Here is a 27,981-nt window from a genome sequence, read left to right as displayed (position 1 = left end):
CCTTTTGTCTCCATGATGCCAATATAACTGGTTTTATTGTGGGTTTTTTGTTTTTTGTTTTTTTTTTTTAGCAGTCCCAGGGGTCTGGCAAAAGTTATGACATGTATCTTTAAGATACATGGGGGTGTGGGTGACACGTCTTTTGTTTCTTAGCTCAAGAAGAGCTAAAAGAGATCCAGTTGCTTCCAGGAGCTTAATATGTTGCCCACATGGAATAAGCAGGAAGAGGAAGTGACATTGATGAAAACACATTTTGCTGCTTGAACTGGACTGTCTACTAACCTCATCCACTAGGTCGCTACTGCTCTGTTGGCCAAGTTTGAGGATATTTGTGTGAAAAGGGAGCTAGGCGGATTCAATTGTGCATATTTTGCTGGCTCCTTACTTGTTTTCGACCTCATTGGTACTTGTTTGGCGTTGCGACAAGGCAGGGGTGAACAGCTACCTGTCACTAGGAAAGAGCCGCAAAAATGAACGTCTACGCGTGCAGCCCAACGTGCCCTGTATCAGGGCAAGTTTCCAGTAACACACAAAGTCACGTCTGGGCAGTGGTGTGCTGGTAGATGCTTCCACAACCAGCTCTCAGGGCAGAAGTCCTTCCTTGTAGCCTTTGTGAATTTTCTTGGTGTAAATATTCTCACCACGGCTGATTTCAAGCTACCAACGTGAGATCCCTGAACGTGGAATTGGGAAGGGATGTGCCCCACCGGCTCCCCCAGGCAGGTGTGAGCACACCTCCAACTATAACCGAACGGTGCCAGGGCATCAGAGGCTACGTCTGTTCCCGTTCTAACCTGCATGAAAACCTTGAAAGTAGGCAAGACGAGGCCGGGATCAGCTCTCTGTTTGGCAAAAAGGGGAGCTGAGGTGAATAAGACATCTTTGCAAATAGATTCACACAACATTTCCCTGTCTTTCCATACGGGGGCCACCTGGCAGTAAAAAGCGTCGGGCTCTTCCCAGTTGGTCCCTGTTGGACCGTGTCCTCCCCTCTGTACTTCCAAGGTCAGAGCACACAGGGCTGGAAAGAGAGAAGGAGCCATCGGAATCTATTGCTCCCCATCCTTTCCACCCTGGAGGCATCAGAAGGGAGCGCTGGGAAGTAACTGTTCTTAGCCTCCACAGGTCATCTGAAATGGTAAACAAAGATGGATGGGCCGAAAGCATGGCCCACACACCTTGGCTTTTAGTCGATCAAGAAGGGGCTGCGAATGGATTGGCATAGTTATTGAAGTTACAGTTTTCAATGAAAATGTCACTCTCCCTTCATTAGCACAGGGCACTTTCTCGATCACCTGGGACAGCCTCTACTTTCTGTTGATAGACTCAAAGAGAATAGGAATGGAACCCATAGGATGATGGAATCCAGTGCCTTAGAATCAATGCTAAAACCCTGCTCAGGCCAGTTCTTGGGGGTGCATCACACAGGATGTGCCGGACAAGATGTGCGACACGAGGTGAAACGCTTCCTGCAAATTCAGGTCACGACCAGGGGTGGGGGCACCAAGCAGCTGCTTTCCTCCTGCCTCTCCTTGGCTCCAACAGTTATGACATGTGAATCAGAAGGTGACTTCAAGGTCAGACCTCCAAGAACATTATTACATGTATTGCCTGCCTATTTAAGCCATTTTCATGCTAAGATTGTCTACACACACAAACGTCAGCTTTAAGGGGAAAGAGAGGGACCAGAGTTTAATCCAATATGACCGTGTCTCAGACAACTGCTTGGCCACAATTGGGTAGCCACTAGTTGCTAAACATTTTCCCCTTGGGCTCAGGGTCCCAAGAGTCCCGGCTGAGCACAACTGAGTGAGTACCAGCTGGATAATATTTGGGTCAAAGCAGCCACCACGACCATGTGGAGAACAGCAGCCATGCTAGACGTAAGGCCAAACGGCCACTGCCAACCTTACTTGCAGCATGACCGATGTCCCATGGAGACCACCTCTTTTCTTCAGCATGGAGCCCAATGCCTACCGGTTAGGAAGCAGGTGGACACCATGCTTTCCCACCTGCCACCAGCACTGCGTGTCCTTGATCATGACTGGACTCAGTGTCACTCCTGGGAGCCTCTGGTGAGCCCAGGCCCTCAAAGGAGCTTCTCAGAAAGAAAAGCCAGAGGAATCAGCCACAGTCATCCTTTGGTGCAAAATAGGGACAGTCCAGCCTCTGCCCTTGAGGAACCGGGAAGCAGGCTTCAGAGCCCCTACAAGCCAGGGAACCGGGACCGCTGGGCCGGCCAGGTGGGTGGCAGCTGGGGGTGCCCACCCAGGACCCCGAGCCCCCCCCTCCCCGCTTCTCACCAGCTGTCTCCTTCCTCACTCTCCCGCAGGAGCGGCGGCCTTCACTCAGAGACCGGCAGAATGTTCTGGCTGTGGGAGTCGCCGGTGAGGCCCGAGGAGTGGAGGGAGCGCCGGTGGAGGATCCGGTTCAGGATCTCTTTGCAGCTTTTGCGGTACTGGTGTCGCAGCAGGGAGTACACAAAGGGGTCAGACGCGGCCTTGCTGTAGGCCAAGCACTTGGACAGCACCCCCCAGTGGGAGCCGATGGGCACCGAGGAGGACAGCTCCACCAGCCTGCGGAGACACGGGGAGGCCGTTACTGAGAGCACAGCCTCCTGGCGAGCCTCAGCTTCCCGGGACTGCGTCCTCAACAACAACGATGGCAACTGCGATTTACAACAGTAACAGTAACGGACGGTGGACATTCGCCAGGCACTTAGTTTGTTCCGGCCACCGGACTCACTGCATACTTTACACACGTGACTTCTTGGACACCCCCCCCCCCCCCGACCACCACCACCCCTGGCCGGAGATGTGACTATCTCTGTTTTACGAGTGAGGAAACAGATGTCCAAGGAGGTTAAGTAATTTGCCTCAGGTCTCACGGCCAGCACATTGTAAAGGCAGGATTTGAACCCAGGTCTGTCTGACTCTGGGGCATAAGCTTACCTGAGAAATAGGCTAGTGGCTAATAGTGTCCTGGCCGCAGGCTCCCACTCTCCTGCTGTCCTGCTGTGTGACCCTGGGCAAGTCGCTTCCCTTCCTTGGGCCCGGAGGTTTTAGATGAAAACCGAGGCAGTTAATTAAGACCATCTCTACACTGTAACTGGAAGAGGCTCATTCTCTGCTTCGAGTCCAGCTCCGCCCTCCTGAGAAGGTGGCCTGGGAGGGAGGTCTGCGAATAATTTTGCCACCATTCTGCCAGTTCCCAGTAGATCTTGCATCAGGAAGAATCTACAGGTGAGGAAGGCCTCTTCCTAGGGTTGGGATTCGGGGGGGCCCTTGGCAACAGCAGCAGTCAGGTACCCTAAAGTGACCCTCATTCTTTGGGAGGGGACAAGGGGAGACACAGCCCATGTTTCAAAGGGGTATTTTTCTGTAGGTCGCCCAGTGCCCATTGAACAACTCCATTTAATGGTGCTAATGCGAGACTGTGAGGAAATAAAGGCCTTCCTCTGTGTAATGGAACCCCCCCCCCCCCAAATCAAGCCCCTTACTCTCCTTTCTCCACTGTGTCCAGCACCGTTGGCCATATTTGGACATTATGCATCATTGGCACAAGGTGGAAAAGGCCACAGACTGAAGATCATAAGTTACCCTCTGTCCGCTGTCAAATGAGGAAATTGAGGCCCAGAGAGGAGAAGGGGTTGCCCAGCATCACACAGCAGATTGTGAGAGAGGAAGGTCCAGCGTCTGTGCCCTGGGATGTGGCACCTGTATTCTCCGGGGGGAGGGGGTGTGTGCAGGATGACGGGCAGCAGTGGTTCTCAGTGTGGCGGGCCGCCCAGGTGAGGCCCCGGCTTCAGAAAGGACTGAACTTGGGCTGTCACTCTTTGCGGCCAACCTGCGTGCTTTTCCTGGCTTCGGGCCGAGGCTGTGGGGACAAGCTCACGAAGGGAAGGAGGAGAAAGCCGGCAGGATTTGAGCCTCCTGTGCAATGCCCCTTTTTTGAACAGCCCCTTAACGAGCCCGTCTGAAGCCCCCCATTGGGCCTCCTGTTTCCGGCGCCATTGGCTACCCTTGCCCTCTGACCTCATGGGGGGACGTGGCCTCGATTCTGCTCATGTCCTTGTTAGCCCGAATGGGGAAATGGAGCTGTTAGCATTTGGGAAAGCTGTACTTTAAGAAACCTATTTTGGGAAGTGAGGACTTGAAGGGGACAAAAACCCTGAATTTAGAATTCACACCTAATAATGACAATGGAATAGCTGAATGCCAACACACTGTCGCTACACAATGCCAAATGGCCTTTCCAAAATGTCTGCTCTTCTCTGTGTCGCTGAATTCAGTTCTTTGCATCCCTGGCCCTCCCGAGAGGATTCTTGAAAGAGCCAAGTATCATTAAACCATCCGGCAAGATCGGCAACATTATCATTTGCAGGCTTTGTAGATTTCACAGGCTAAAACTATTCAGGGCAATGTAAGATTTCACCACTGGATAATTAAGAGATAAAATCTACTTCAATCGCTTCTCGGAGATTTTATGTGAAGTCTGAATCCTCTGCCTGGTTCAGTAATAATCATTGCCAGCTCAGCTGAGTGTCTACTTTGAGCAAAACAACTGATGTGCACAATCTCTCCTCTTACAATTATCCTGTATCCTGTGTCCTGTAAGAGGTATCATGATTCCCATTTTACAGACAAGGAAATCAAGGCTCAGAGAGCCAGCGAAACCCGGTTCCACTCTACTGCTGCCCAAGTCCTGACTAAAGGCCACGCTGGGATTCAGATCCAGCCCCGCAGACTGGACCCGATGAGCTCTGCATCTCTCCCAGCCCCGGGACCGCTTCTCCACGGTTACGCGCTCCCCAGAACCTTGTCACTTGCCCCCCTCCACAGTACACACAATGACTCCTGTTCCGAAAAGCCAGTGTGTGGCCCTTGTCAGGGCCTCCAGGCAAAGAGATGCTCTGGATCAGCACAGGCCTGGACACTGCTCTGGTGTGGCTGCTGGGCCAGCCTGAAGTGGGGATACCCCTTCCGTGCTCCGGTGTGGCTGGCTGACCCACTTCCTGCCTTTCCTGTGCACATGGGACCCCCCGCCCCACGCTGTGCACCTGCTGTGGCTAGCTTTGCTCAGACCTAGCTCTGACAGTTCCAAGTCTCCGTTTGTTTGAGGGCACCGAGAAGGGGCAAGGATTTCCACATTGCCACAACTGCTTCTTTCTAATTCTAGGTCTGGGCAGGGATAGCACGTGGTTCCCTCCAGCTGACCTTTTACAGAGGGAATCCTCCAGCCCATCTTACACCAAGTCTAGCTCCGCTCACCCCCTCCGAGCGCCCTCCCCTCCAGGAGAGGGAGATTGCCAGTTCTGATCAGTCATATTCTCCTCGTGGGCAAGGTCACTGCGTGCTAGAAGGTTCCTGCCATGCTCTGCCTCTTCTCTCTTTAGTGAAAGAAAAATCCACGTGGTGGATTACTGAACTCCCCTCTCCTGCCCCTACCGACAGCTCTGACCCACGAGCCCTGAGTTTAGGGATTATTGGGCTTAGGTGCAAAGCAGTCTTTTGTTTTCCTTTGTTATATCACCTCCTGGGTTGAATTATCTCCCCCAAATTCATATGTTGAAGTCCTAACCCCCAATACCTCAGAATGTGACCTTATTTGGAAATGGGGTTGTTGCAGATGTAATCAGTTAAGATGGGGTCAGACTGGAGTCAGGTAGGCCCCTAACCCAGTGTGCCTGGTGTCCCTATAAAAGGGGGAAATTTGGACACAGATGCACACGGCGAGAAGGCCATGTGAGGACGATGGCAGAGATTGTGTGATGCTTCTCCAAGCCAAGGAACGCCAGAGACTGACAGCAGACCCCCAGAAGCCCGGGGAGAGCCCTGGAACAAACTCCCCCTCATCCCTGGCCTCAGAAGGCGCCAACCTTGCCATCACCTTGATCTTGAACTTCTAACCTCTGGAGCTGACACGATGCATTTCTATCGTTTAAGCCACTCGGTTAATGGTAGCCTGAGGAAGCCCATGGGTATGTAGGAGGCTGTTAAGCAGGACCGGTTGTTGTTGCCTTTAACAGCACAACGTGGCACCGAGCCCCCACCCCAGTCCTAGAGCCCCGTGTGCAGCAAGGTGGACGCCGGGGTTACAGAACCGTGAGGGCACTGCCTCTTCTCTGAGCCTCCTGCCCCCAGCCCCTGACCTTCCGTTAAGCACTGAAGTGACTCTCCATGTACTTACTGTCTGGGATGTGAACCAGAAAGACCTCTGCCAGCAGGCCCTGTGCAGGGGGAGACATTTATGCTTCTCTGCTCAAAATGCACCCAGGCCTGCTCCCAGAGCCACAGTTCCTTGTGCCTGTCCCCTGGGGTGAGAGCCCACACTCTCATCAGCAGGGCAGGGGGAGGAGAGGGGAAGGGGGCCAGGGATCTGCTGGGTTTTCCAAGGGTTCCAGGCAACTCTGAGGCAGGTCGGGTCAGAGTTGCTCTGTGAGCCCCTGGGGGCGTCCCAGCACTGCCAGGATGGTGGGAGGTGTGAAATGCTACAGGGTGTGGGCCGTTCACAACTCGGAAGCACAGCACAGAGATGTGTATTTTTCTGACTCAGGGCGCTGCAGAGCAGATCCCCGCAGATCCCCCGCCTCCACCGGGCCAATGTGCCCGGCCCCCCTTCTACACCCCTTTGTTCTGCATTTGTTGCAGGGGGTGAGGGATTCTTCCTGGGAGCCACGCTCTTCTCTCTTGGCAACAAACCCTCTGATCTGGGTCACTGGCAGGGCTCTGTCCTGGCTGTCACAGCCGAGGGCTGGAAGCCCTCCCCTCTCATCCCTCCCCTGCAGGCCCCACCCCCACCCAGCATCCGGGCCAGTCCCCACCTCTGGAAGGAGGATGGGGGTACATTTGCCAGAACTCTATTCTCTGGACGCCCAGAGAGACCAATGTCTCAGTTCTGCTCGGCAATGAGAGTCCCCAAAGAAACCAAGTTCTGGGGGTGAGGATAGGAACAGTAATACAGGCCGCCGTAGGCCCGGCAGCACTTCTGGGTCCCCCAGGGCTCAGTGCTTCGATAGCCACTTCACAAACACTGCCTCAAGCCCCTGAGAGTGCTCCCCCTACGGTACAGAGGAGGAGCCATGGCAAAGTGATGCGTCCGCATGGCCTGGACGTGGAAACACCAGGATTTGAAGCCGGGGCTGTGGGCGCCAGGGACCAGGTGCCTGCCTGGTGCCAGGCTGCCCCGCCCACCTCCTGGACCCCGCTCCAGGGTACCGTCAAAGACCTTTACCTTCAACCCTCACGCTTCACGTGGTAAATTGGCTCTTTCGTCCATTTTGAGCTTATTTTGTGTAGGGTGTAAGAAAGTGGTCCAGGTTCATTCCTCTGCCTGTCGCTGTCCAGTTCTCCCAGCACCACTTGCTGAAGAGACCGTCTTTATTCCATTGAATATTCTTTCCTGCTTTGTCAGAGATTGGCCGACCATACATTTGGGGGTCCATTTCTGGGTTCTCTATTCTGTCCCACTGATCTAAGTGTCTGTTTTTGTGCCAGTACCACACTGTCTTGATGACAGCTTTGCAATGCAGCTTGAAGTCCGGGATTGTGACGCCTCTGGCGCTGGTTTTCTTTTTCAACTTGGCTTTGGCTATTCGGGGTCTTTTCTGTTCCATACAAATTTTAGAATTGTTTGTTATAGCTCTGTGAAGAATGCTGGTGTTGCTAGATTGCTTTGGGTAGTACAGACATTTTCTCTTCCAATCCATAAGCATGGAATGTTTTTCCATTTCTTTGTGGCTTCTTCAATTTCTCTCATAAGCTTTCTACAGTTTTAAGCATATAGATCTTTCACCTCTTTGGTTAGGTTTATTCTTAGGTATTTTATGGGTTTGGGTGCAATTGTACATGGGACCTATTCTTTGATTTCTTTTTCTGCTGCTTCGTTGTTGGTGTGTAGAAATGCAACTGATTTCTGTATGATGATTTTAGATCCTGAGACTTTGTTGAATTCACGTATCAGTTCTACCAGTTTCTTAAATACAGAGAACTAGCTGGGGGTTCCAGAGGGGAGGTGGTTGAGGGGATGGGCTAAATGGGTGATGGGCATTAAGGAGGGCACTGGTTGGGATGAGCACTGAGTGTTGTATGTAAGTGATGAGTCACTAAATTCTATTCCTGAAACCATTATTATGCTATATGCTAACTAACTCGGATTTAAATAAAATTAAAAAACAAAAACAGAAATAAAATATCATTGGACATAAAAAATGAAAGAAGTGGTAAACCGGCACCCTCTCTTTCTATCTTACATGCCTCCATCATCTCTCCTGCCCCCACTGCTGTGTGCACACGCACACGTGTATACACACACAGGCACACTGGGCACCAAAAGCAACACGGGCCTCAGAACATTCTTTGGGAAGCCAGCCTCAGGTCTGGAGAACTTGGTTTGCGTACTTGAAGACCTGTAAGTAATAAGCTGACACTTTACATTTTCGTGAGACATGAGAACGGAAGACATTTTATTAAAAGAGTATTAACACTGGACAACCAACTGCATATTAAACCCCTCTGCCATCTACATAATTCCATGACTTTGAAAAGCCACAACAATGGTGCTGTCAGATCCACTAATGCTTCCAAGCCCCACTCTGGTGATTTGGGACAACCATAATTGTTTCTAAGCATATGTTGCTGCAAAGATAATAGCCTTGCAAATGCTTCTAGACATGTGAATTTTAATTCAGAAAAATTTAATTAGAGCTTTTGGACGAGAATCTGTTGCGGATCTTCAGACTCTGCTCAAACACTTGGAAAAAGTCAAATGTGACCTAGCAGGGCTTTGAGGGACACAAGAGCCAGTGTCTGTAATAGAAGGTAGTGGGGGCGCGTGGGTGGCTCAGTCGGTTAGGCGTCCGACTTCGGCTCAGGTCATGATCTCTTGGTCCGTGAGTTCAAGCCCCGCGTCGGGCTCTGTGCTGACAGCCTGTTTCAGATTCTGTGTCTCCCTCTCTCTCTAACCATCACCCATTCATGCTCTGTCTCTGTCTCAAAATTAAACGTTAAAAAAATTAAAAAGAAAAAAGAAGGTAGTGACTCTTATTTAGAGTGAAGGTGGAGATTTCCAAGTGTTTTCCACGGTCATCTGACATGCCCCAAGGTACAGGTGCAAGTGGCTCTTCGGTTGGCACAGTTCAGGGACCTGTCTTTCTGAAAGGTATTTGCTGCACAGCCGGCACTGTGCCAACCAAGTCTACTGATGGCTCCAGCTGCCAGAGCTGATGGCCTCTGGGTCCTAGTCTAGGTCTACCCAAGCTGCCGTCAGCCGTGTGGGAGGTCAGAGGTGACTCCATGCAAACCCACCACTTCTTCTAGTGAAAGGCCTCACGTGCCTACCTGTCTTCACCTATGGGTGCTGTGGGTGCTACGCCGGGTTCACACCGAAGTGCTTGGGCACAGGAAGTCAGATGGGTACCCACCCTGCAAATGGCCATCTCTGTATTTCCAGTTGCCTGGTCCCCAGGCTTTGGACATGTAGCATGGCTGCGAGGCTAAATTATTGCCAATAGGCTCAACACTGACCTTTAACCTTTGATTCTGCCAGTGGCTACTCTTGTGACCATAGATAACTCATCTCACCTCTCTGAACCTCTGCAAGGTAAGGATTCTAGTGCTTACCTTGCAGGAGAGCTGTACTAGGTGCAACCAGGTAGGCATTGGTACCTCCTAGGTGCATTACAGGTGTCCAATGACAGGTGACAGGTGCAGTTATATAAAGACTTTGTGTTCTTCAAGAAGGGAAGCCTGAGAACCTATTTGAAGACCCGAATGGTTCTTGACTCAAGACTGATGCTTTCTTACCCGAGAAAGTTATCAGGCGGATGTGACTAACTGGGGACAAAGAGAAGGATCCCCTCCCAGCCCACCACATCTTGATCAACTCAAAAAGGTGGCAGAGGTCACAGAAGAAGCCCCCTCTCTTCTCCAGTGTTCCAATTCTGCCAGCTCCCGGGGTTCACCACAGGCGTCCTGATGTTGACCTGAACTCTTGCCCGTGTCCTCACTTGTAAGGCTGGAATGGGTAAAAGTAGCAAGACAGGCCACCGGGACAGTCACTGCAGTGGTGGGAAATATTAGTGTCTCAGCTAGCAGCTCAACGTCGGGTTTAAGTGACGCTCGAACAGCTTGCTCCCAATCATCTCCAAAACTGCACCATTATGGTTCTGAGTGGGTCAAGGCACAGAGTGCCTTCCTACAGCCTTATGGGAGCAGAATGGGAACCACCATGTTCCCAGAAGAGAAGCAGAGCAGTGCGGCGTGAGGCTTTGCACAGGCTTTGGTTTCAGGCAGACCCGAGCTGGAACCCTGGCCGGGTCCATTGCCAGGCAAGGCTAGTTCCTGTCTGAGCCTCAGTAGCCTCATCTTGAAATGAGGAGATTATCGAGGCACGGAGAATGGCACAGCCCCAGGCACAGAGCAGGGACTTAACGGGATTATTCTCAGAGACACGGGGCTGGTTCTTTTCCTCTGGATTCCACACGGTCAGCCAGTTACTGTCTCAGTGGTTTTGACTGTTATTTCCATGCACAGGAGGGAGGCAGAGCATAATCCAGGAGACATCTAAGCAGATTGCCCTCCCCAACTGGGTGGTCGTCAGCCATTCCGTTGACGACTTGAATAGAGCCAGCATCAGAGGGAAGAGGAATTCGCCCCTGGTTTCCCCCTGCCCCACTGGTTGACTTGAGATGTCTTAGCTCAGTTTCTCCAGCCCTTGGACCTGGTCCAGCCCTTGGACCAGGACTTATACCATCAGCTTTCCCAGTTGGCTGGGCCTTCAGATTCAAGCTGAGCTACACACACCAGCTTTCCTGAGTTTCCGGTTTACAGAGGGCAGATTGTGGGACTTCTCAGACTCTTTCTTTCTCTGTCTCTCTCTGTCTCTGTCCCTCTCTCTCTCTCTCTCATCTATCTATCTATTATCTATCTATCTATCTATCTATCTACCTATCTATCATCTATTATCTATCTATCTATATTATTTATCTATTATCTATCTATCATCTATCTATTATCTATCTATCTATCTATCTATCTATCTATCTATCATCTATTCTACTTGTCTGTTTGTCTGGAGGGTCCTTATACAACACAGTCATTGACAAGCCTTGGTAATCTACCCCTGGTGGGTAAGAGGGTTCTGGGGCAGGGGCTCACGGAGCCATGTCTGCGTGCCAAGCACTTCTCTGCCACAGCCACAGATGTGAGTAAGAAGCAGGGGAGGACCTTTCTGAGAGCTTGAAGAGCTGGTAGACAGCCCACTGAGGTTGGAAGCCCAGCCCCACCACTGACTCAGTGTGAGACTCTAGGCAATGCAACTGCCCCCCATGCAACCCTGTCCTCGGTTTCCTCCTGGGTGAAGTGTGTGTGTGTGTGTGTGTGTGTGTGTGTGTGTGTGCGTGTGTGTGAATGAGAGAGAGAGAGAGAGAGAGAGAGAGAGAGAGAGAGAGAACTGGAGCTGTGGTTCTCAACACCACTCATGACTGGAATCTTCTAGGAGATTTTGAAACCACCAATGCCAGGAGCCACACCTGGCGATTCTAATCTCCAAGTTGGCAAACCACCGTGCCAGATTAGGAACTGAAGACGGCACAGCCCGTGTCTCACCTCCTCAGGCAGGGGAGACCTTCCTTCACTGCACGCCCCCGCCACTCCCAGCCCGGCTTCACGGTGCCTCTCAACACATGCTCAGGCTGGCCACCGACACTTGGTCCCAGCTGGCCTGCAAGGTGCCACCGGCTTACGCTCCCTGGATGAGATGCCCACGAAGGGACCTTCCACTTCCAGTACCCACGGCTCTAGGTTCTCCATAAGGAATCATTTCCTGCGAGAAGTTAAATTCTCAACTACATTTCCAGAGCAGGGCCCGTCTTCAGCCTCTTCTGAGACGGGGGCTCGAGTCTACACTTGGAAACTAGCTTGCGAAGAACAGAAGAATCAATCGCCCCCAGAAGCGCTAGCAATCTCCATGCCAGTGTTGGTGGGGATAGACCGCGCTGCGTTCCCTGCATGGGTTATCTGACATATTCCCTACCAGCGATTGAGTTCTGCAGGCAATCCACGTGTGGTTCTCAGCCCGGACCCTCAGTAACATGGGACACTTTGGGGCAGGTTCTCTGGGAGTGAGCATGAGAGTGAATCCTGCCCCACTCCGACCCCACCGCACCCCGTGTGGCCGTGTGGACATCTGACAGTGGAAATGTAGTTCTGATGGGACCCTGGCCATGCCCGGCACATGCCTAGAGCCCAGAGAGCTCCCTACGTGTGATGGGCACATTGGCATATGTCCATCCGCCTGGGGTATGCCTGGGACCTCCAGTGACCATCAACATAATGCATCTCACCAGAATCTCTTCTCCCCTCAGTCACAGAAGGGATGTAGGGGAGGGGTGAGGAGGGGGTAGGTGGTTCCAAGAGGGGTGTAACTTCAGGGGGACTAACCATGAGGATCTGCCAGCCACAAACTCCCCTGACACCCCTGGTTGGGGTCGGATATGTCCCCTCATTCAGGCCCTCCAAGAGCCCCTGCCTCAGTGCACCTGTCCTGGTGGAGGGTCACGGTGATGTGGCCACTCTGTATATGCTCCTAGATAAACTCTGGTACTGAGAAGGACATTGACCGTGGAGGGAAGGGAGGCAGGGAGTTCTGAGCACTCTTGCAGGGCATCAGGAATGGAGATCCCAGGGGGTTCCTGGTCAGTGAAGGATGAGTGATAAGAGCAGCCAGAGGTCAAGGGACAGAGAGTGCTGGGAGGAAGGTCATCGACACACCCCATACCCCAGACCTCCCTGACTACAGACCAGTGCTGTTCAATAGGAAGAGAAGGCAAGCCACAGGTGGGAAAAGACGCAGGTAAAATTAATTTTAACCGTATATTTTATCCCAGATACCACCATTTCACTATGGAATCAGTACAAAAAAGCGTATGTATGCTCATGCCAAGCCACGAAACCCAATATGCATTTACACCTACGGTACATCTCAATTCAGACAGGCCACGTTCAAGTGCTCTAAAAGGACCTGTGACCGGTGGACCCTACACAGGGCTCTAACTGCCTCATGCTGTCCCTTCTGCTTGGATTGTCCCTCCTGCAGAGCCGAGCCCACTTCACAAGCCTGGTCCAGGAAGCTCCCTCCAGGAGAGCCACTGGACCCTGTCCCTATCAGATGACATGGCATGGTGTTCTGTTTGGGTATGAGGGCCATGTCTACAGGGTCAATGTCCCCTCAGAGGGCATCTCTTGCAGGACCGCACCAACCCATGCCTCCTCTGCAGGGCCTTTTATACGCTGCGCACAGAGAAGGTGCTGGAAAAAATGTGTGTCAAAATGAAATGAGGGTATGTTTGCATATTGGATGAGGTTTGCTTAGGATCGCTCCTTTGTGCCTACAAGAAAGCCAAGACAGGAGCCGGATAGGGTGGTGACAGCGGGGGAAAGATAGTGCCTGCAACGAACAGTCCTGGGAAAGTTGGGCAGCCACGTGCAAAAGAATGAACCCGGACCGCTTCCTTACACCATACCCCAAAATAAACTCAAAATGGATTAAAGACCTGAATGCCAGACCTCAAACCATAAAGCTTCTAAAAGAAAACACGGGCAGTAATGTCTCTGACATCAGCCACGGAAACACTTTTCTAGATCTGTCTCCTCTGGCAAGGGAAACCAAAGGAAAATTAAGCTCTTGGAGCCACAGCAAAATAAAAAGCTTCTGCACGGCAAAGGAAACCATCAACAAAATGACGAGGCAACTCGGGAACGGGAGGAGATGTCTGGAAACGGCATATCTGCAAAGGGGTAACATTCAACGTATCTGAAGAACTTCTATAGCTCAACACACTAAAGAACAATTAACCTAATAAAAAGACGAGCGGAGGACCTGACTTGACATTTTCTTTTTCAAAGAAGATACGCGGATGGCCAATAGACACGTGAGAAAATGCTCAACGTCACCCATCATCAGGGAAATGCAAATCAAACCCACCATGAGGCATCACCCCACACCTGTCGGAATGGCTACACTCAAAGTGACCAGAAACAACAAGTGTTGGCGAGGATGTGGAGAAAAAGGAACCCTCGTGCACTGAACTGGTGCAGCCACTGTGGAGGTTCCTCAAAATATGAAAAGAGAAGTACCATTTGATCAAGTTATCTCACCACTGGGTGTTTACCCAAAGAAAATGAGAACACTAATTGGAAAAGATGTATGAACGCCCGCTCACAGCAGCATTATAGGTTCAACAGTCAAGATAAGGAAGCAGCCCAAGCGTCCATCGATCGACGAATGGAGAAAGAGGCGATATATACGTACAATGGAATATCACTGAAGCATAAAACAGAATGAAATCTTGCCATTAGCAACAACGTGGGTGGATCTAGAGGGCATTGTGCTAGGTGAAATAAGTCAGTGAGAGAAAAGTACTACACGATTTCACTGATGTGTGGAATTTAAGAAACAAAAGGAGAAACCAAGGGAAAAAGAGACAGACCAAAGAAAACCAGACTCGTAGGTACAGAGAGCAAAGTGGTGGTGGCCAGGGGGAAGGCAGGTGGAGGGACGGATGAAACAGATAAAGGGGATCAAGAGTTCATTTGTCGTGGGGCGCCTGGGTGGCTCAGTTGGTGAAGCGTCCGACTTCAGCTCAGGTCATGATCTCCCAGTCTGTGGGTTTGAGCCCCGCGTCGGGCTCTGTGCCGACAGCTCGGAGCCTGGAGCCTGCTTCGGATTCTGTGTCTGCCTCTCTCTCTGCCCCTCCCCTGCTCATGCTCTGTCTCTGTCTCAAAAATAAATAAAAACATTAAAAAAAAAGAGTTCACTTGTCGTGATGAGTACTGAGTAATGTACACAATTGTTGAATCATTATACGCGTGAAACTAATATAGCACGGCATGTTACTTATAACTCAACAAACAAATAAAATTCAAAATTTGCCACCTCCCCAAAAAAGAAAGAAAGGCAACAGCTGGGGAGATGGTGGTAGTGGGGCCGAGGGGAGTTTCACCAGAGCCCTATTTTGTATTTGTGAGGTTTTCTCGGCATAGCTTTTTCTCCTTAGTACATTGCCATTCATCCCCATCAAGGATGAACGGTTCTTTGAATATTTTTAAAAATCCCAAATGCATCAAATCCATTTGGAGGGAGCATATTGCATTGCGAATCTACCATTAATTTTACTGAAACGTTATTTTCTGGGCACCATTAGAGCAACCGAGCTATAATCAGAAAAAAGGAAAATTTTGTTGGGAAATGAGATTAAGCCAGAGAAAAATCCAATAGTTTAAAGTTGGAGCCGCATTACCTATTCTCCTCTGAGGGTTCAAGTTCCCGTCATTAGCCCACAGGTCCCCTTTCCTGTGGGATCTAAGAGGAGGGGCGCCTGCCTGCCCTCCCCTCCCGGTGCCTCTCTCCACAGTGGATTTGATGCCCTCACTGCACGCACCAGCCAGTCCCAGGTCGGCCCGGGGGTGGGCGGGGGGCTCCAAGGACGAGGGAGGGAGCACCAACCACCCGCCAGGTCTGTGCTGCCCACGCTCAAATCCCATCAGTCCTCAAAACAACCCTAAGAGGCAGGCGCTGCTCACTTGGATGGGACTGGAGGCAAAGAGAGGCGATATCACTGGCCCAAGGTCACACAGCAGGAAGGAGTGGAGCTATGGTTTGAACCCAGTGGGCACGTTCCAGAGCCCATGCTGGGAACCGTGCTGTGGCCCCGCCCTTGGACAGCAACAGAAACCTTCTCACCTCTGTTACAGCCTGGGTTTCGTGTCCCCTGGAAAACCTGATCTAAGCAAGCTCTGGCGTCCTGGCTGGATGTGGAGTGTCTAGACCAAGGGTTCTCCACCAGGGTGAAGGCTGATCCCCGGGGCCGTGTCTGAAGACATTTCTAGTTGTTAAAACTGGGGAGCAGGAGGGAAGTAGTGGGTGAGTAGGGGACATGGTGCCCTTAACACCCTACGATGCACAGAGCGGCCCCCCCACAAAGGGAGCTCCACACAAGATGTCAGTAGTCTTGCGGTCTAGCGGACGGTTCTAGAAGAAAGAATTGATGGCTCTGCTCTGCCTAGATCAGACCTATCCAGAGACCTGCAGACGGTCCTAGGTCCTTCGTTCAAAGTGAGATTTCGCCCATGGGAAGCATCTGTGACAAGACAGTGAAAGACGCTCCAAGAGAAGACAGGATGGGGGCTGCCGTGGTGGGAGGTGGGGGGCAGGCTCACTGTCTGCAAATCGGCAGGACCCGTAAGAGGAGGGGACAGATGCTCCCCTGGGCCAAAGAAAGCGGACAGCACCACAGGGGAACCAGATATCAGCTCAGTATAAGTGTGGACGGGAGAAATGGGGAGACCTGGCTATTGTGGGCAAGCCCACTCTGGGGGCCAGTGAGGCCGGGAGTCCCTTCCAGGTCCCTGCCAGCTGGGGATGCCGGGATGCTAAGCTGTGTTCTCTTCCAATCTCTCTCGCACGCACACACACACACACACACACCCACATACACACCTGCACAGATCCTACTTCCCAGGCTCAACATCCGCTTCCTACTCAAACATCAAAATCCCTTTTTTTATTGTCAACTTCTCAAATAGTTAAGCCATTTTGGATACAGAGTCCTGGGGCTTTTTTCCCCCCCTCCAGTGTGCAAAATTGATTGGATGATACTTTTTTTTTTTTTTTCTTCCTCCCCCTGGCCAGACCACGGGAAGGAAATTCTGCAGCTAGAGCAGGCTGGCTTTTGGTACACACAGCCCTGAGGCCAGCGTGTCGCGCCCCGGCAGCAGTCGGGGGGGTCGGTGAATGGAAGAGAAGGTCACCAGCTCACAACACCCGTACCAGAAGCAGGACACCCCCGGTGTGGCAGAGCAGACGGCATGTGGCCCCTGCTGTTGAGCAGGGTGTCCTGGCTGAGGATGCCTGGGGGCTGGGCCACACTGTGCTCAGTGGGCAGCGGGAACCCAACTGGGGCAGGGCGTTTTCCTCCTTCCATTCTCCCCTCCCCTCCCCTCCCTCCCACTCCCCTCCCCCGTCCTCTCGTCTCCTTTCCTTTCCCTGCCTCTTGGGGCCAGAGCCGAGGCCAAAGGGTTGGATGATGTGAGCTGGGAATCAGGGGGAGACTCTTTCACCATCCCCTTTGGTTCTGAGTCACCATCCCCACCTGGAGGCTGAAGAGGCAAAGCGCGTGCCCTCCTTTTCACCAAACCCATCCCGAGTGTCGCCCCCAACACACTCTGTGGAAACGCGAGTCCGAGAGAGGCGGGTGCCTGCTCCAGGTCGCGCGGATGCCGCTTTGCCCTCCAAAGCGAGAGGCCCGCAGGTCAGGCTCACCTGGTAATCACGTAGGGCGCAAAGCACACGAGGAAGGTCCCTATGAAGGTGCTGATCTTCTTGGTGGCACGCTGCCGTCGCCTCTTCTGCTCCTCCAGACAGCGTTCCCGCACACTGCACGCGAGAGGGGGAGACAGGACTTGCCGTTAGCGAACACGGGCCGGACGCTGCGTGCAGGGACTCAGACAGGAGCCAGACAGACCCGAGGTCAAGTCCTGGCCCTAGGCGCGTGACCTTGGACACGGGCGTGACCTTGCTAAGCCTTCAGGGTCATCGTCTGTAAAACGTGCATAGTAATATAATAGAATGCCACCAGGGGCTCTTTTGAGACTTGAATGCAAAAAAGCACACAGATGCATGAAGGCGTTCAACGCAGAAAGCACAGAAAGCAATTAGCACAGTGCCCACGTGCAAATAAACTCATCCTTGTTCCTCATGAAATTTCACCGATCACCTGCAATATGCCAGCACCAGAGTCCATAATCTCTAAGTTATATCCTTAATTCTTTTTTTTTAATTTTTTAATGTTGATTTATTTTTGAGAGAGAGAGAGAGAGAGAGAGAGGGAGAGCAACTGGGGGAGGGGCAAAGAGAGAGGGAGACACAGAACCCGAAGCAGGCTCCAGGCTCTGAGCTGTCAGCACAGAGCCCGACACGGGGCCCCAACCCACAAGCCGAGAGATCGTGACCTGAGCCGAAGTCAGATGCTTAACTGACCGAGCCTCCCAGGCGCCCCATTAATATCTCTAACTCTTGTCTTTACCAACATAGATCCTTCCAGATGTGTTTTACCTGCCCTGTTTTACAAGGAAGAGCAGGAACTCAGAGAAGCCCAACGATTTGCTCAGCTGGTAAGTGGAGACGTGACTTGAACCCTCGTCCATGTTTCTCAAAGCTGGTCCTTTCGACCCGGGGTGGCCTGGACTCTGGGCATGCAGAGTGGCATGGGGCTTCCTTTCCGCCATGTCTTCAGCCCTGCGTCTTCCATCAAGAGCCTCAGCCTTGCCTGGAGCCACAGACACTACATTCTGGGGTCACTGAAGGAGAAGTCACTTGATTCCTTCAGTGAAGCCAAGAGACTGTCCCCACGAGGGACACGGCATTGAGGATGGAATCAGGAGCCTGCTGTCTATGCTTCCAACCACACCCTGGTCCTGACTCCACTTGCGCCAGGACCTTTCGAGAACTGACATCTCACGCCAGCTGAGAGAAGTGGTTTGCGTAACCCCTTTCCTGCAGCCACGGGGTAATTCATGAGCAACAGCGAGCTGTCCATTACCACCGTCAGAGAGCCAGAAAGGCAAGGCCAGCCACAGGGTTTCCCACGCCCCTTCCCCTGGCACTCCACGCGGGCATGTGTTCCTACCATTTCTTTTTGAAATAAATCACATCACTCCAAAAATGAGCAAGGAGGAAGACCGTGGACAGAGTTGCCCAGGAAGTGGAGATAACCTGGCAAATCCAGGCCCGTGCTGCAGTGACCTGGCTCCACAACGAGGCCAAGTGTGTTCAAGGAACGCAAGGTGCGGAGAGAAGGTGCACGAGCCAGGTTCCCAGCAGCATTAACGCCGGGGCACCCTCCCCTGCCCCGCGCCAGGACTATCATTTTAACACGGAATCAAAACCCTTCTTCGCCCTGGTTCTGATCACAGGTGGGCAATTCCACATTAGACTGGATTGAAGGCCCTTGAAATTCTTGCAGGATTGTTTCCCCTCGGCTCAGAATGTGGAGCTGGGAACTGGAGTTTGGCTCGGTACGTACAGGTTTCACACTGGCTGAAAAATGATTATTGTTAAGTCACGTTACTCATTTCTAACAACCAACGTCAGTAACAACCCACGTTCCTTGCGTCTTTAATTCGTGCCCTTTGCAGACACTGTGAGGGAGGCTCAGGTGCTTGAGTGTGTTTGATGCTCACAATGTCTCTAGAAATGGAGGACTAGTACAATGGTAGCCTTCTTTTCGGGTAAGGAAATGAGGCCCAGAGAAGATAAGTAGCTTGCTCAACATCACACAGCTGGTGAGTAGTGGTGGTAGGGTGACCAGCTTGTCCTGGGTAATCGGGACTGTCCCAGTTTTTTAAATTGATTGATTGATTGATTAAATTGGAGAGAGAGAGAGAGAGAGAGCGCGCGCAATCATGGGCATGAGTGTGGGGGAGGGGCAAGCAGGCTCCACACTCAGCACAGAGCCCGACACAGGGCTCGATCCCACGACCCCAGGATTATGACCTGAGCCGAAATCCGGAGTCAGATGCTCAACCGACAGAGCCACCCGGGTGCCCCTGGACTGTCCCAGTTTTAAGACGGAAAGTGCCATGTCTGAGGAACCCCCCCCCCCAACACCATCTAGGACAAACCAGGACAGTCGGTCGTCCTAGGGGATGGCAGGATCTGAGCTCAGGCCATCTGACTCTGGAGCCTTGAGTGTCACCTCCCAAGTAGTTAGGGTCATCACATACCCCTAGGGAGGCCCCAGGGCATCATCTCATCCAGAAAAATCTGAAGAATACAGCTCATGGGGCAGGAAGACTGGGGGGACTTTGCCTGAGGCCACAGAGCAACAGTCAGTCTTAATCACCTCGCTTTCCATTTATACGTGGGTCTCTGCAGATTCTCCTACCAATGTCCTCTGGCTCCTGTGACATGTGCGTGATATGGGTGGGTGTGGAGAGAAAGCGTAGGTCCCTACCCAGGAGGCCTGGGTGCAGTGAGGTAACCGACTCATCTTGGTCTGTCTGGGATGTCCTGATTCTAACACCCAAAGCCCTGCATCCTAGGAGAGCCCGGTCAGTACTCGGCAAAGCGGGACAAGGGTCGCCCTAGGGCACAATGTGTTTGGCCCAGTCTCCATAACACAGGCCTGTTTGTTTCAATATTAAGGTATTGCCCTCCAAACGTTCACGTAATCGACTCGAGAACCGTTGGAGATTTGAGACCTGAGCCGGATGTCCTGAGCCATCATGGTATACTCACCCCACGAGAGAAGCAGAGCATTCTGGGCATCCCCTAAAAAACGAGCGCCGAATTCATATAAATGAGGGTGGCACCGGGGCTGGGCCCTCCTCCCATCTGTGGCCCTGACGATGCTGTCCATTTCGCAGATGCTTTGGAATAACCCCAGTGAACGAAAGAGCTGTGGGTTGGATGTCCTAGTCCCAGCTCCGCCCTCACTGCTGTGTGGCCTTGGGGAAGTCACTCAATCTCTCTGAACCTGGTTCCTCATTTATCCAAGGGGAATCTCATAATAGCTGTAAGCAGAGCCACCATTGATCAGGGACAGAAATGACTCACCAGCTACCAAGCTCTGGAGGAGTGAGGAGCTTCCTCCAGTACTCCCCCGGAGGAAACAAGGTCGCTGCTGCAGGGCTGAGGACCCCGACCGTCTCCCCTCTCCCTGCGGCACCAGATAATCCTGCCTTAACCCCATGAGGAACACTTAAAAGCAGATGTTGGCAAAGCTTTGGAAGCCTTCAGAAGGACAAACGGACGCACTGCAGTGACCCAGAGGAATAAAATGGACACTGTACAGGCTAGAATGATCAATGTCACTCCCGTTCACTGTAAAAATCTACGGGGAAAATTTTTATCTGTTCCTGCAAAGCTTTGGCAGCAGGGAGAATTAAACAGCAAGCACTCTGCAGACATGTTACTTCCGTGGGTGCCCCCAGTTCAAAGCTCGACATCTAACACCCAGAAAGCACCCAGTGAGTATATGTTAGGTACGTACACGTGTACATTTCCTCATACATCTTAGGAAAAGTGAGTCTCCATTAGTTTTTTAAGTGACTTCCTCAAAAGAGATGCTAGAAACCTGTCTCTAAAACAGATTCTTTTAAGGGAGCCTTAAAAGTCTTGAGCCTATTAAAGGACAAAGCACGGCTCATCGATGGATGTTAAGGCCATCACTAATAGTGAAGTACTAAGCATGTGGCACCCGGGCCAGACTTCTGGGTTCAGATCCAGGCTTCACCCTTCCATTGCTGTGTGGCTGTAGGCAAGTCACACAGCCTCTCTGTTCATCAGCTGCCTCATCTCTAAAATGCTGGTTATAACAGTACCCATCTCACAGGCTCCTCTCGAGGTGAACACCCACAAAGTACCCAGGGCGGTGCCTGACTCAGAGCAAGCACTCAGTAAGGGCTAACCATGATGAGTATGTATTCAACACGTTTACTGAACAATTACCATGTTCTAGCACTACCTTGGACTCCAAAATCACAGGGCTCCCTCCCACTGCAAAAGTTTTCTTTCTGCCCTGTTTGAGGGAGAGACAGACAGAAACAGGTGCGCCCAGAAGCTTGCCAGAGGGGCTGTGAGCTGATCCTGACTCTTATGCTGGCTCGGTGACCCTCTGTGGCCTCCAGGAACCCGGTGGCTGCTGTCCTAATGGCACCTGGCCATTAGCACCTGGCGGGCTGTAGGTGTCTGTGGTGGATGTTGGCTTCCGGTTAGCATCCACGCGGGCCGGGTCATGTCTCTGCTCTGAGACAGACTGGCTAGACTCCACGGTCACACAGTCACGTGCGGTACGGCAAATCCAATCCCCTCATCCACCCAACCCAGCTCATGGATGGGGAAAGTGAGGTTCAGAGAAGACAGGGACTTGACCCTGATGAGAGAGTGAGGTGCCGACAGAACTAGGACCTGGTTGCTGACGCCCAGTCTGGCGCTCCTGGCCAGGAACCACACGGCTGCTTCCCTGAGCCCCTGCAAGGGGACAGACCCATCCTCCCTGCTCGGAGCTCCCCCGATTTCTGGGGAAGGACGGGGGATGGCAGGAGAAGGAGGGCAGGGCAGCAGGGCAGCCCTCTTGCTTATCATTATTGTTAAGCGCAGTAGGAGAGCAGCTCGCCCAGAACAGCACAATAAAATCATTCTGCTCTCGCTCTCATTTTTTCTCCCACCATAGCTTTGCAAAACTGAGTTCCCTGAAATCTCATAGCCCTGTAAGCTATTGTTTTATTTATTTGCAGATGAGGACACTGAGGGGCAGAAGGGTTTATGCCCTGCCCAGGATCCCACAGCGAGTTTGGGACAGAAATAATGGGGACTCATTCCAGCCCTCCTGACTCTAGGACCTGGGGTGTCTCCCCCAGATCCCACTGCACCCCCACCGGATCACAGAGCAAGAAGCAAGCTGTGTCTCGCCACACTAACGCCTTCTCCGGATATTCCTGGGCACGGGGGTAGTGGCTGGAGTCCTCAGACTCGTGGGCAGAATCTCCAGATTCTGAGGGGCCCCAGATTCCCCTGGCCAGGAGCATTCGCCCAGAGTCCGAGCATGTACATCAGTGTGGGGGTTCCTGAGGGCTGCGACAGGACACAGGGCTTCCTGGTGACAGAGAGATGGGCTCTCCAGCATTGTGACATGTGGAGCCGGAGAGCTGCTTCCCAGGAGGCTTCAATAAACGGCAAAGGGAATGGAGAAGCCAGGTAATGTCTGAAAACTGAGTAAAGGAGGAAGTCACGGCCGAAATCTTCCAGTCCCAGGCACCTCCATGCCCAGCACAATGGTCTGGGCCTTCGGTGGTCCCCAGATGACTGGAGTCGGTCCTGAGCACACGCTCCGAGTACTCCCGGGGTGATCCAGATTTGTTTTCTGGGCTTTTAGAATAAAAAAAAAAAAAAAAAAGGCAAGGGGACAGGCTGAGCCACGGTGGAGCAGACCTTGAGGCTGGGGTCAGCACACTAGTGCGAAAAGTCGTGTCCTCAGACTTCACACGAAGGGGCACTGTCCTGGGTCCTGGACATTGAAGGGACGACGCCCCTCTCATGAAATGAAGACTTCGTGTGCCCACCCAGAGCCCACAGCATCCGTTCTAGACCAGTACCTGGAACCTGGACCCCACGTACCTGGAACACAGAACTCCCTGCCCAGATGCCCCGATCCTGCGTCCAGAATGTGTGTCAGCATTCCTCCCCGGGCCCGTTCATCCTCACAAGGGTGGACGATGCCAGATGCGTGCCCGGCTCGGGGCCTGAGGAGTGGAGGCTCCCTGCGGTACTGGGTAGGGGTGGGGAGGAGAGGCAGGGGCTGTGTGCTCGGAGCCCGCCCAGCTCTCCCCGCCATGTACGAGGCTGAACTCCAAGGAGCTCGAGAATTCTAAATTTGAACCCAGGCTTGCAAAGTGTTATAAATGTACACTTGTCAAGGTAGGAGGATAGAACATATTTCATTTAACAGTTTGTAAGCTTAATTTAGAACTTCTAAATATTTATATAGATGGTTTGTGAGCCTCTGTGGGCACCTTTGTCCCGCCCATAAATCTCAGGGGCAGAACTGGGCACAAGTTTGGACTTGAGCCACGTTCTAGATCTGTTCGATTAGGAAGTGCCCTGCCTTCCTTCGCTGGGTCTCCCAATTTCCTCACCTATAAAATCAAGGGCACAGTGGGGGTCATCTCTGCAGGCCCTTGCCAGTCTTATGCCCCAACTCCGACGCCCTCCAGGGTTGGCACTTAGCCGACCGTTGGCCGACCCTGACCACGAGGATAAGTATGCTTCGCCAACACTCTGCTCTGCGAAATCACTGACCTGTGCCAGCCGAGTGGCAGCCCTCAGCTGCACGGGGAGATGCAGGGATCCAGCCTCGGTGCCCCAGCCCCCACCTATGTCCCACGTCAGAGGACAGCCCAAGGCTCTGGCAGCACGGAGGACAGGACCGGCTACAACTAGCCCAGAGCTATGGTCTGGGAGAACAGAACCACACAGACTGAGCAATCAGGGGGCCAGGTAGGTAATAAATATTAGGAATTCCTAATTGCTTTATGAACGTCACAACTTGAGACACCACGGTAGAAAGACAGGAGTGGGAAATGTCTCTTGGGACAGATTTAAGACAGAGGGTCCCCGACCTTTTGACGGTATCGAAACAAAGGAGTCCAGACCGCCACTTGCTGCTACGTTAAACACTCTGTGGGAAGAACAGGCACCACTGGGGAGCTTCCTGACAAACGTCACCCGGGCCTCAGGGAATTGAAAATGGGTCCCTTCTAATTAAGTCCCAGGAGGCCATTAGTGTGGTGGCTGTTAAGTAAAACCTCCAGTGAGCGGAGCCTCCACCTGCCGCCCTGGCCGTCCAGATAAGGAAACCCGGGTTCTGCTGATCCCCAGGTGTCCTGGCTGTCAGCACTAAACCAGCCCAGGAGGCTTGGCTGATATTTCTGGAGGCTTTGTGCCTAGGACTTGGAGGTTCTAGATGCAGCCTTCTCCATCGGACCACGCTAGCTGCACAGTTTCTCATTTGTGGCGAGGAAGAGTTTGGAGATGCCAAGAAAGAAGGCTGTGGATAAGCTGTCAGGAAGCTGTTGCCCTCCTCTGTGGCCCATTACCTACCCTCTTGCTCTGGGGACCTGGGGACAGAAGGCAGACTGGGTTCATTGAAGGGAGAGTGCCATCATATCTGCCCACTCTGCCATAACCTCTTGCCAGCCCTCAGCCAGTGGGGCCTGTCTGAACTGGCCAAAGGCAATTCCTGTCCCAGAAGCCCTTCCTTTCCCCAGTGCGGATTAATGCTGGCCCTGCAGGCCCCATGGCATCAGAAGTAGGAGCTTCTGAAAGCATCCTGGAGCCTAGAAGAGTTCAAGGTTCCCCTCTAGGGGATCAGAGAGAGCAGAGGGGACTGGAGGCGAGCAGAGCAGCAGCCTGGAGTCAGTGACAGATCTGCAATGTTTGCGAGAGTGGAGATGGCCCTACATCCTACAAGGGCTAAAAAGGAGCCACAGCCCTTCCTGTTCTGGAACATGGAGGGACAAGAGGGATGGGATTTGTACTGGTCTGAATAAGGACAGATTCCTCTCCTGGCTCAAACCCTCCTCTACTTAGACTCATGGTTAGGGACCCTGCTATGGGAATCTATATTGTTCAACAACATTGCCTACAGAATCTAAAACAGCCCTGGTCAAGTCCTAAGGACGCACCTGTTTTTTTTTTTTTTTATTAAGTTTTATTTATTAAGATTTATTTATTTCTTTATTTATTTAGAGACATGGGGAAGGGCAGAGAGAGAGGGAGAGAGAATCCCAAGCAGGCTCCATGCAGAGCCCGGCACAGGGCTCGATCCCACAGACCCTGAGATCATGACCTGAGCCCAAATCAAGAGTCAGACGCTTCACCGACGGAGTCACCCAGGCGTCCCCTAGAGATGCACCTTCCAAAGCAAGGTCCTCACACCCCAGGAGGTCGGAACGGGAACAGCTCTGCAATTATGGCTGCAGAATATTTCCTTAAGTGACACTGAACCATGAATAGACACAGGCAGTGAGTCAGCCCAGGTCAGTGGGCATGTATGTCCCCTGGGACATGTGCACATGTGGTGACCTGTCTGCTCGACACGCGGTTTACACATGACCACATGCGATTGGGTAAGTGAAGCTCACACATTTGCACACATGGGTTCATATGCCCTGGTGTCTGTGCTATTGGTCATTCACATGTACATACTGTCAATGATTCCATAAGGAAGATTCTGTGGCTAGAAGCTTTGGCCCAGCATGTAATGCGGAAGGGCCATTCTGGGGGGTGGGGGGGAGCAATGGATACATACACGCATGCCTGTGTATGTGCGGACACAGTGAAGTTTAAGGACTTTTCTTTCTATGGCTCAACGGGCAGAAACAACTCACACTGAAGGAACCCTCGCTTAGACTGACACCTCCAGTCTGGCCCCTCTCAGTCACGAGCCTGCTTCCCCTTGGATGGGGAGGGGCATTCACACCCTGAGGACGGAGCTCCCTCACTGCCCCCAGCAACCCCCCTTAGGAGCTCTCTGTCTACCTCACTTTCTGCACCATCTGGAAGCCACAGCCCCCTTACTTAGGACCCGGGCGACAGAGGGGGCGCCCGTCCTTCCCTGGGACGATGGGATCTAAAACAGCAGAGAAATCAGAGACACCACCAGCCGTTTCCTTCCTTGGTTTCCTACTCTCATAATGAAAACCAAGGTGAGCTCAGGACACCTCAGCTGAGAGTCTCCTCCTTCCCTTCCTGAGATGCTCCCAAGGATGGCAGGAGCTCCCAGGGCGTAGCCGCACCTGAGCCACCCACCCTGATCTGCCTTTCTGAGACAGCGGCAGGTGACGGTGGAGGCGGTGCAGACAGGTTTTGTCCCAGGAGCCTCGTGGGTGACGCTCTCCCTCTGCAGGGACCTCCGGGCTCCAAGTCTGGGAGACACGGGACAGTGCTGTCCGGGAAGAGCAAGATCTCCCCTCCAGTCCCCTTAGAGCCCTTCAGATGCTCCTTTAAGGTCCCACAGAGGAAGGTGCAGCCTGAGGACTCACACAACAGGGGATCTGGAGACAGCGGCCGCCCCCGACCCCAGAGAGAGGAAAGACCCAGAAGAGCAGCACTTCCTTGCTGGAAGAGCTCTAGAGGGGCTCCTCAAGCGACAAGGCCACACTCTCGGGGCCTGATTAGAACCTATTCAAGCAGTGAATAGAGATCACTGCCCTCTCCGCAGGCTTTCTAAAGTGAAAACGACAAACACACGCAGGACTCTCCGAAGCCTGACGAAGTGCTGACTCTGTGCTTTCTACCCCGATGCTTCAAAAACTGCACACACTGTGTCACCCCTGCTTTTGGTGGCCCTGCTTGGTGGACGTTCTAGGCACCTGTCTCAAGACTGGCAGCATTGGGCCCTCCCCCCACCTCAGTTTTTCCAAGAAAGAAGGGAGGCACCGTGGCAAAGGGGCCTGCCCGAGGTCGCATGCTGGGGCATGGGGGGGTGGGGAGGGGGTGGTGGGAAACACAGGGACCCCCCTTCCTCCTGCCACGAGCCCTCCCGGAACCGAGTCCCCCGCGGCCCTCCCCAGGGCCCTCCCCGCGCCCCCCCCTCACCTGGGGTGGATGTCCACGAGCAGCACGAGCGTCTGCATGGTGATCACGTCGATGCGCTTGCAGTGGAAGCGAGCCACCTTGAGCACCTTGAGGTACGTGCAGCAGAGCACGACGAAGGACAGCAGGAAGCTGAGCGCGTGGAAGGCGCCCGTGAAGACGGCGAAGCGCAGGCGCTCGTCCGGCCGCCGGCTGCACAGCGTGCACGACGCGTACAGCTGGTGGAAGCCGAGCCAGGACAGGGCGAGCGCGGCGGCGGGGAAGGCGAGCGCGTGCAGCCACGTGTAGGCCACCATGAGCGCGGCGTCGCGGAGGCGCATCTTGGCGCGGTAGCTCAGGGGGAAGACCACGGCCACCCAGCGGTCGATGCTGAGCGCGGCCATGCTGAGCATGGAGTTGGTGGCCAGGAAGGTGTCGAGGAAGGCGGCCAGGCGGCACAGGCGGTCGCCGGCCGGCTGCCGCTGCGCCACGACGCCGGCCAGCGTGAGCGGCATGTTGAGCACGGTGCACAGCAGGTTGCCGCACGTGAGGTTCAGGGTGAAGAGCGCGGGCGCCTGGCGCCGGATGTCGGCGCTGTGCAGGAGGCAGAGCAGCACCAGCGCGTTGGCCAGCAGCGAGACGCCCATCGTGCCCACCAGCAGCCCCGCCAGGCCCGCGTCCCACGAGTTCATGGTGCGCGCCCCGCCGCCGCGGCGCTCAGGGCCCGCAACCCGGCGCCGCCATGGCGCCACGCGCGCCAGCAGCTCGGGCGACGCCACCCCGCCGGGACCCGGCGCCGGCCCGATGGGCGTCTCGCTGCTGGCCAACGCGCTGGTGCTGCTCTGCCTC

General features: G+C 53.3%; 1 protein-coding gene across 1 annotated transcript; it reads right to left on the bottom strand.

Annotated features, from left to right (window-relative positions):
- GPR26 (G protein-coupled receptor 26) lies at positions 1–27,882 on the bottom strand. The gene is made up of 3 exons (XM_040486693.1): positions 27,157–27,882; positions 17,320–17,433; positions 1–2,576 (listed from the first exon to the last, which is right to left on the bottom strand). Exons 1-3 carry the CDS (start codon positions 27,822–27,824, stop codon positions 2,345–2,347), a joined length of 1,014 nt encoding a protein of 337 aa, XP_040342627.1. The 5' UTR covers positions 27,825–27,882; the 3' UTR covers positions 1–2,344.
- Positions 27,883–27,981: the final 99 nt, after the last annotated feature.

This window comes from Herpailurus yagouaroundi, unplaced genomic scaffold, assembly GCF_014898765.1.
Source record: "Herpailurus yagouaroundi ecotype Mexico unplaced genomic scaffold, PumYag 163, whole genome shotgun sequence".
Classification (NCBI taxonomy): domain Eukaryota; kingdom Metazoa; phylum Chordata; class Mammalia; order Carnivora; family Felidae; genus Herpailurus; species Herpailurus yagouaroundi.
Note: the sequence above shows the minus strand (reverse complement) of the source record. Positions and strands in the feature narration are given on the sequence as shown.

Bases quoted from the DNA above. Each gene is read 5' to 3' on its own strand.
- GPR26 (XM_040486693.1), bottom strand. From the start codon at position 27,824: ATGAACTCGTGGGACGCGGGCCTGGCGGGGCTGCTGGTGGGCACGATG. The intron at 17,434-27,156 runs GTGAGGGGGGGG...TCTCGCGTGCAG, and splicing joins CTCGTGGACATCCACCCCAG to TGTGCGGGAACGCTGTCTGG. The intron at 2,577-17,319 runs GTGAGCCTGACC...GTGTCTCCGCAG, and splicing joins GCGCCCTACGTGATTACCAG to GCTGGTGGAGCTGTCCTCCT.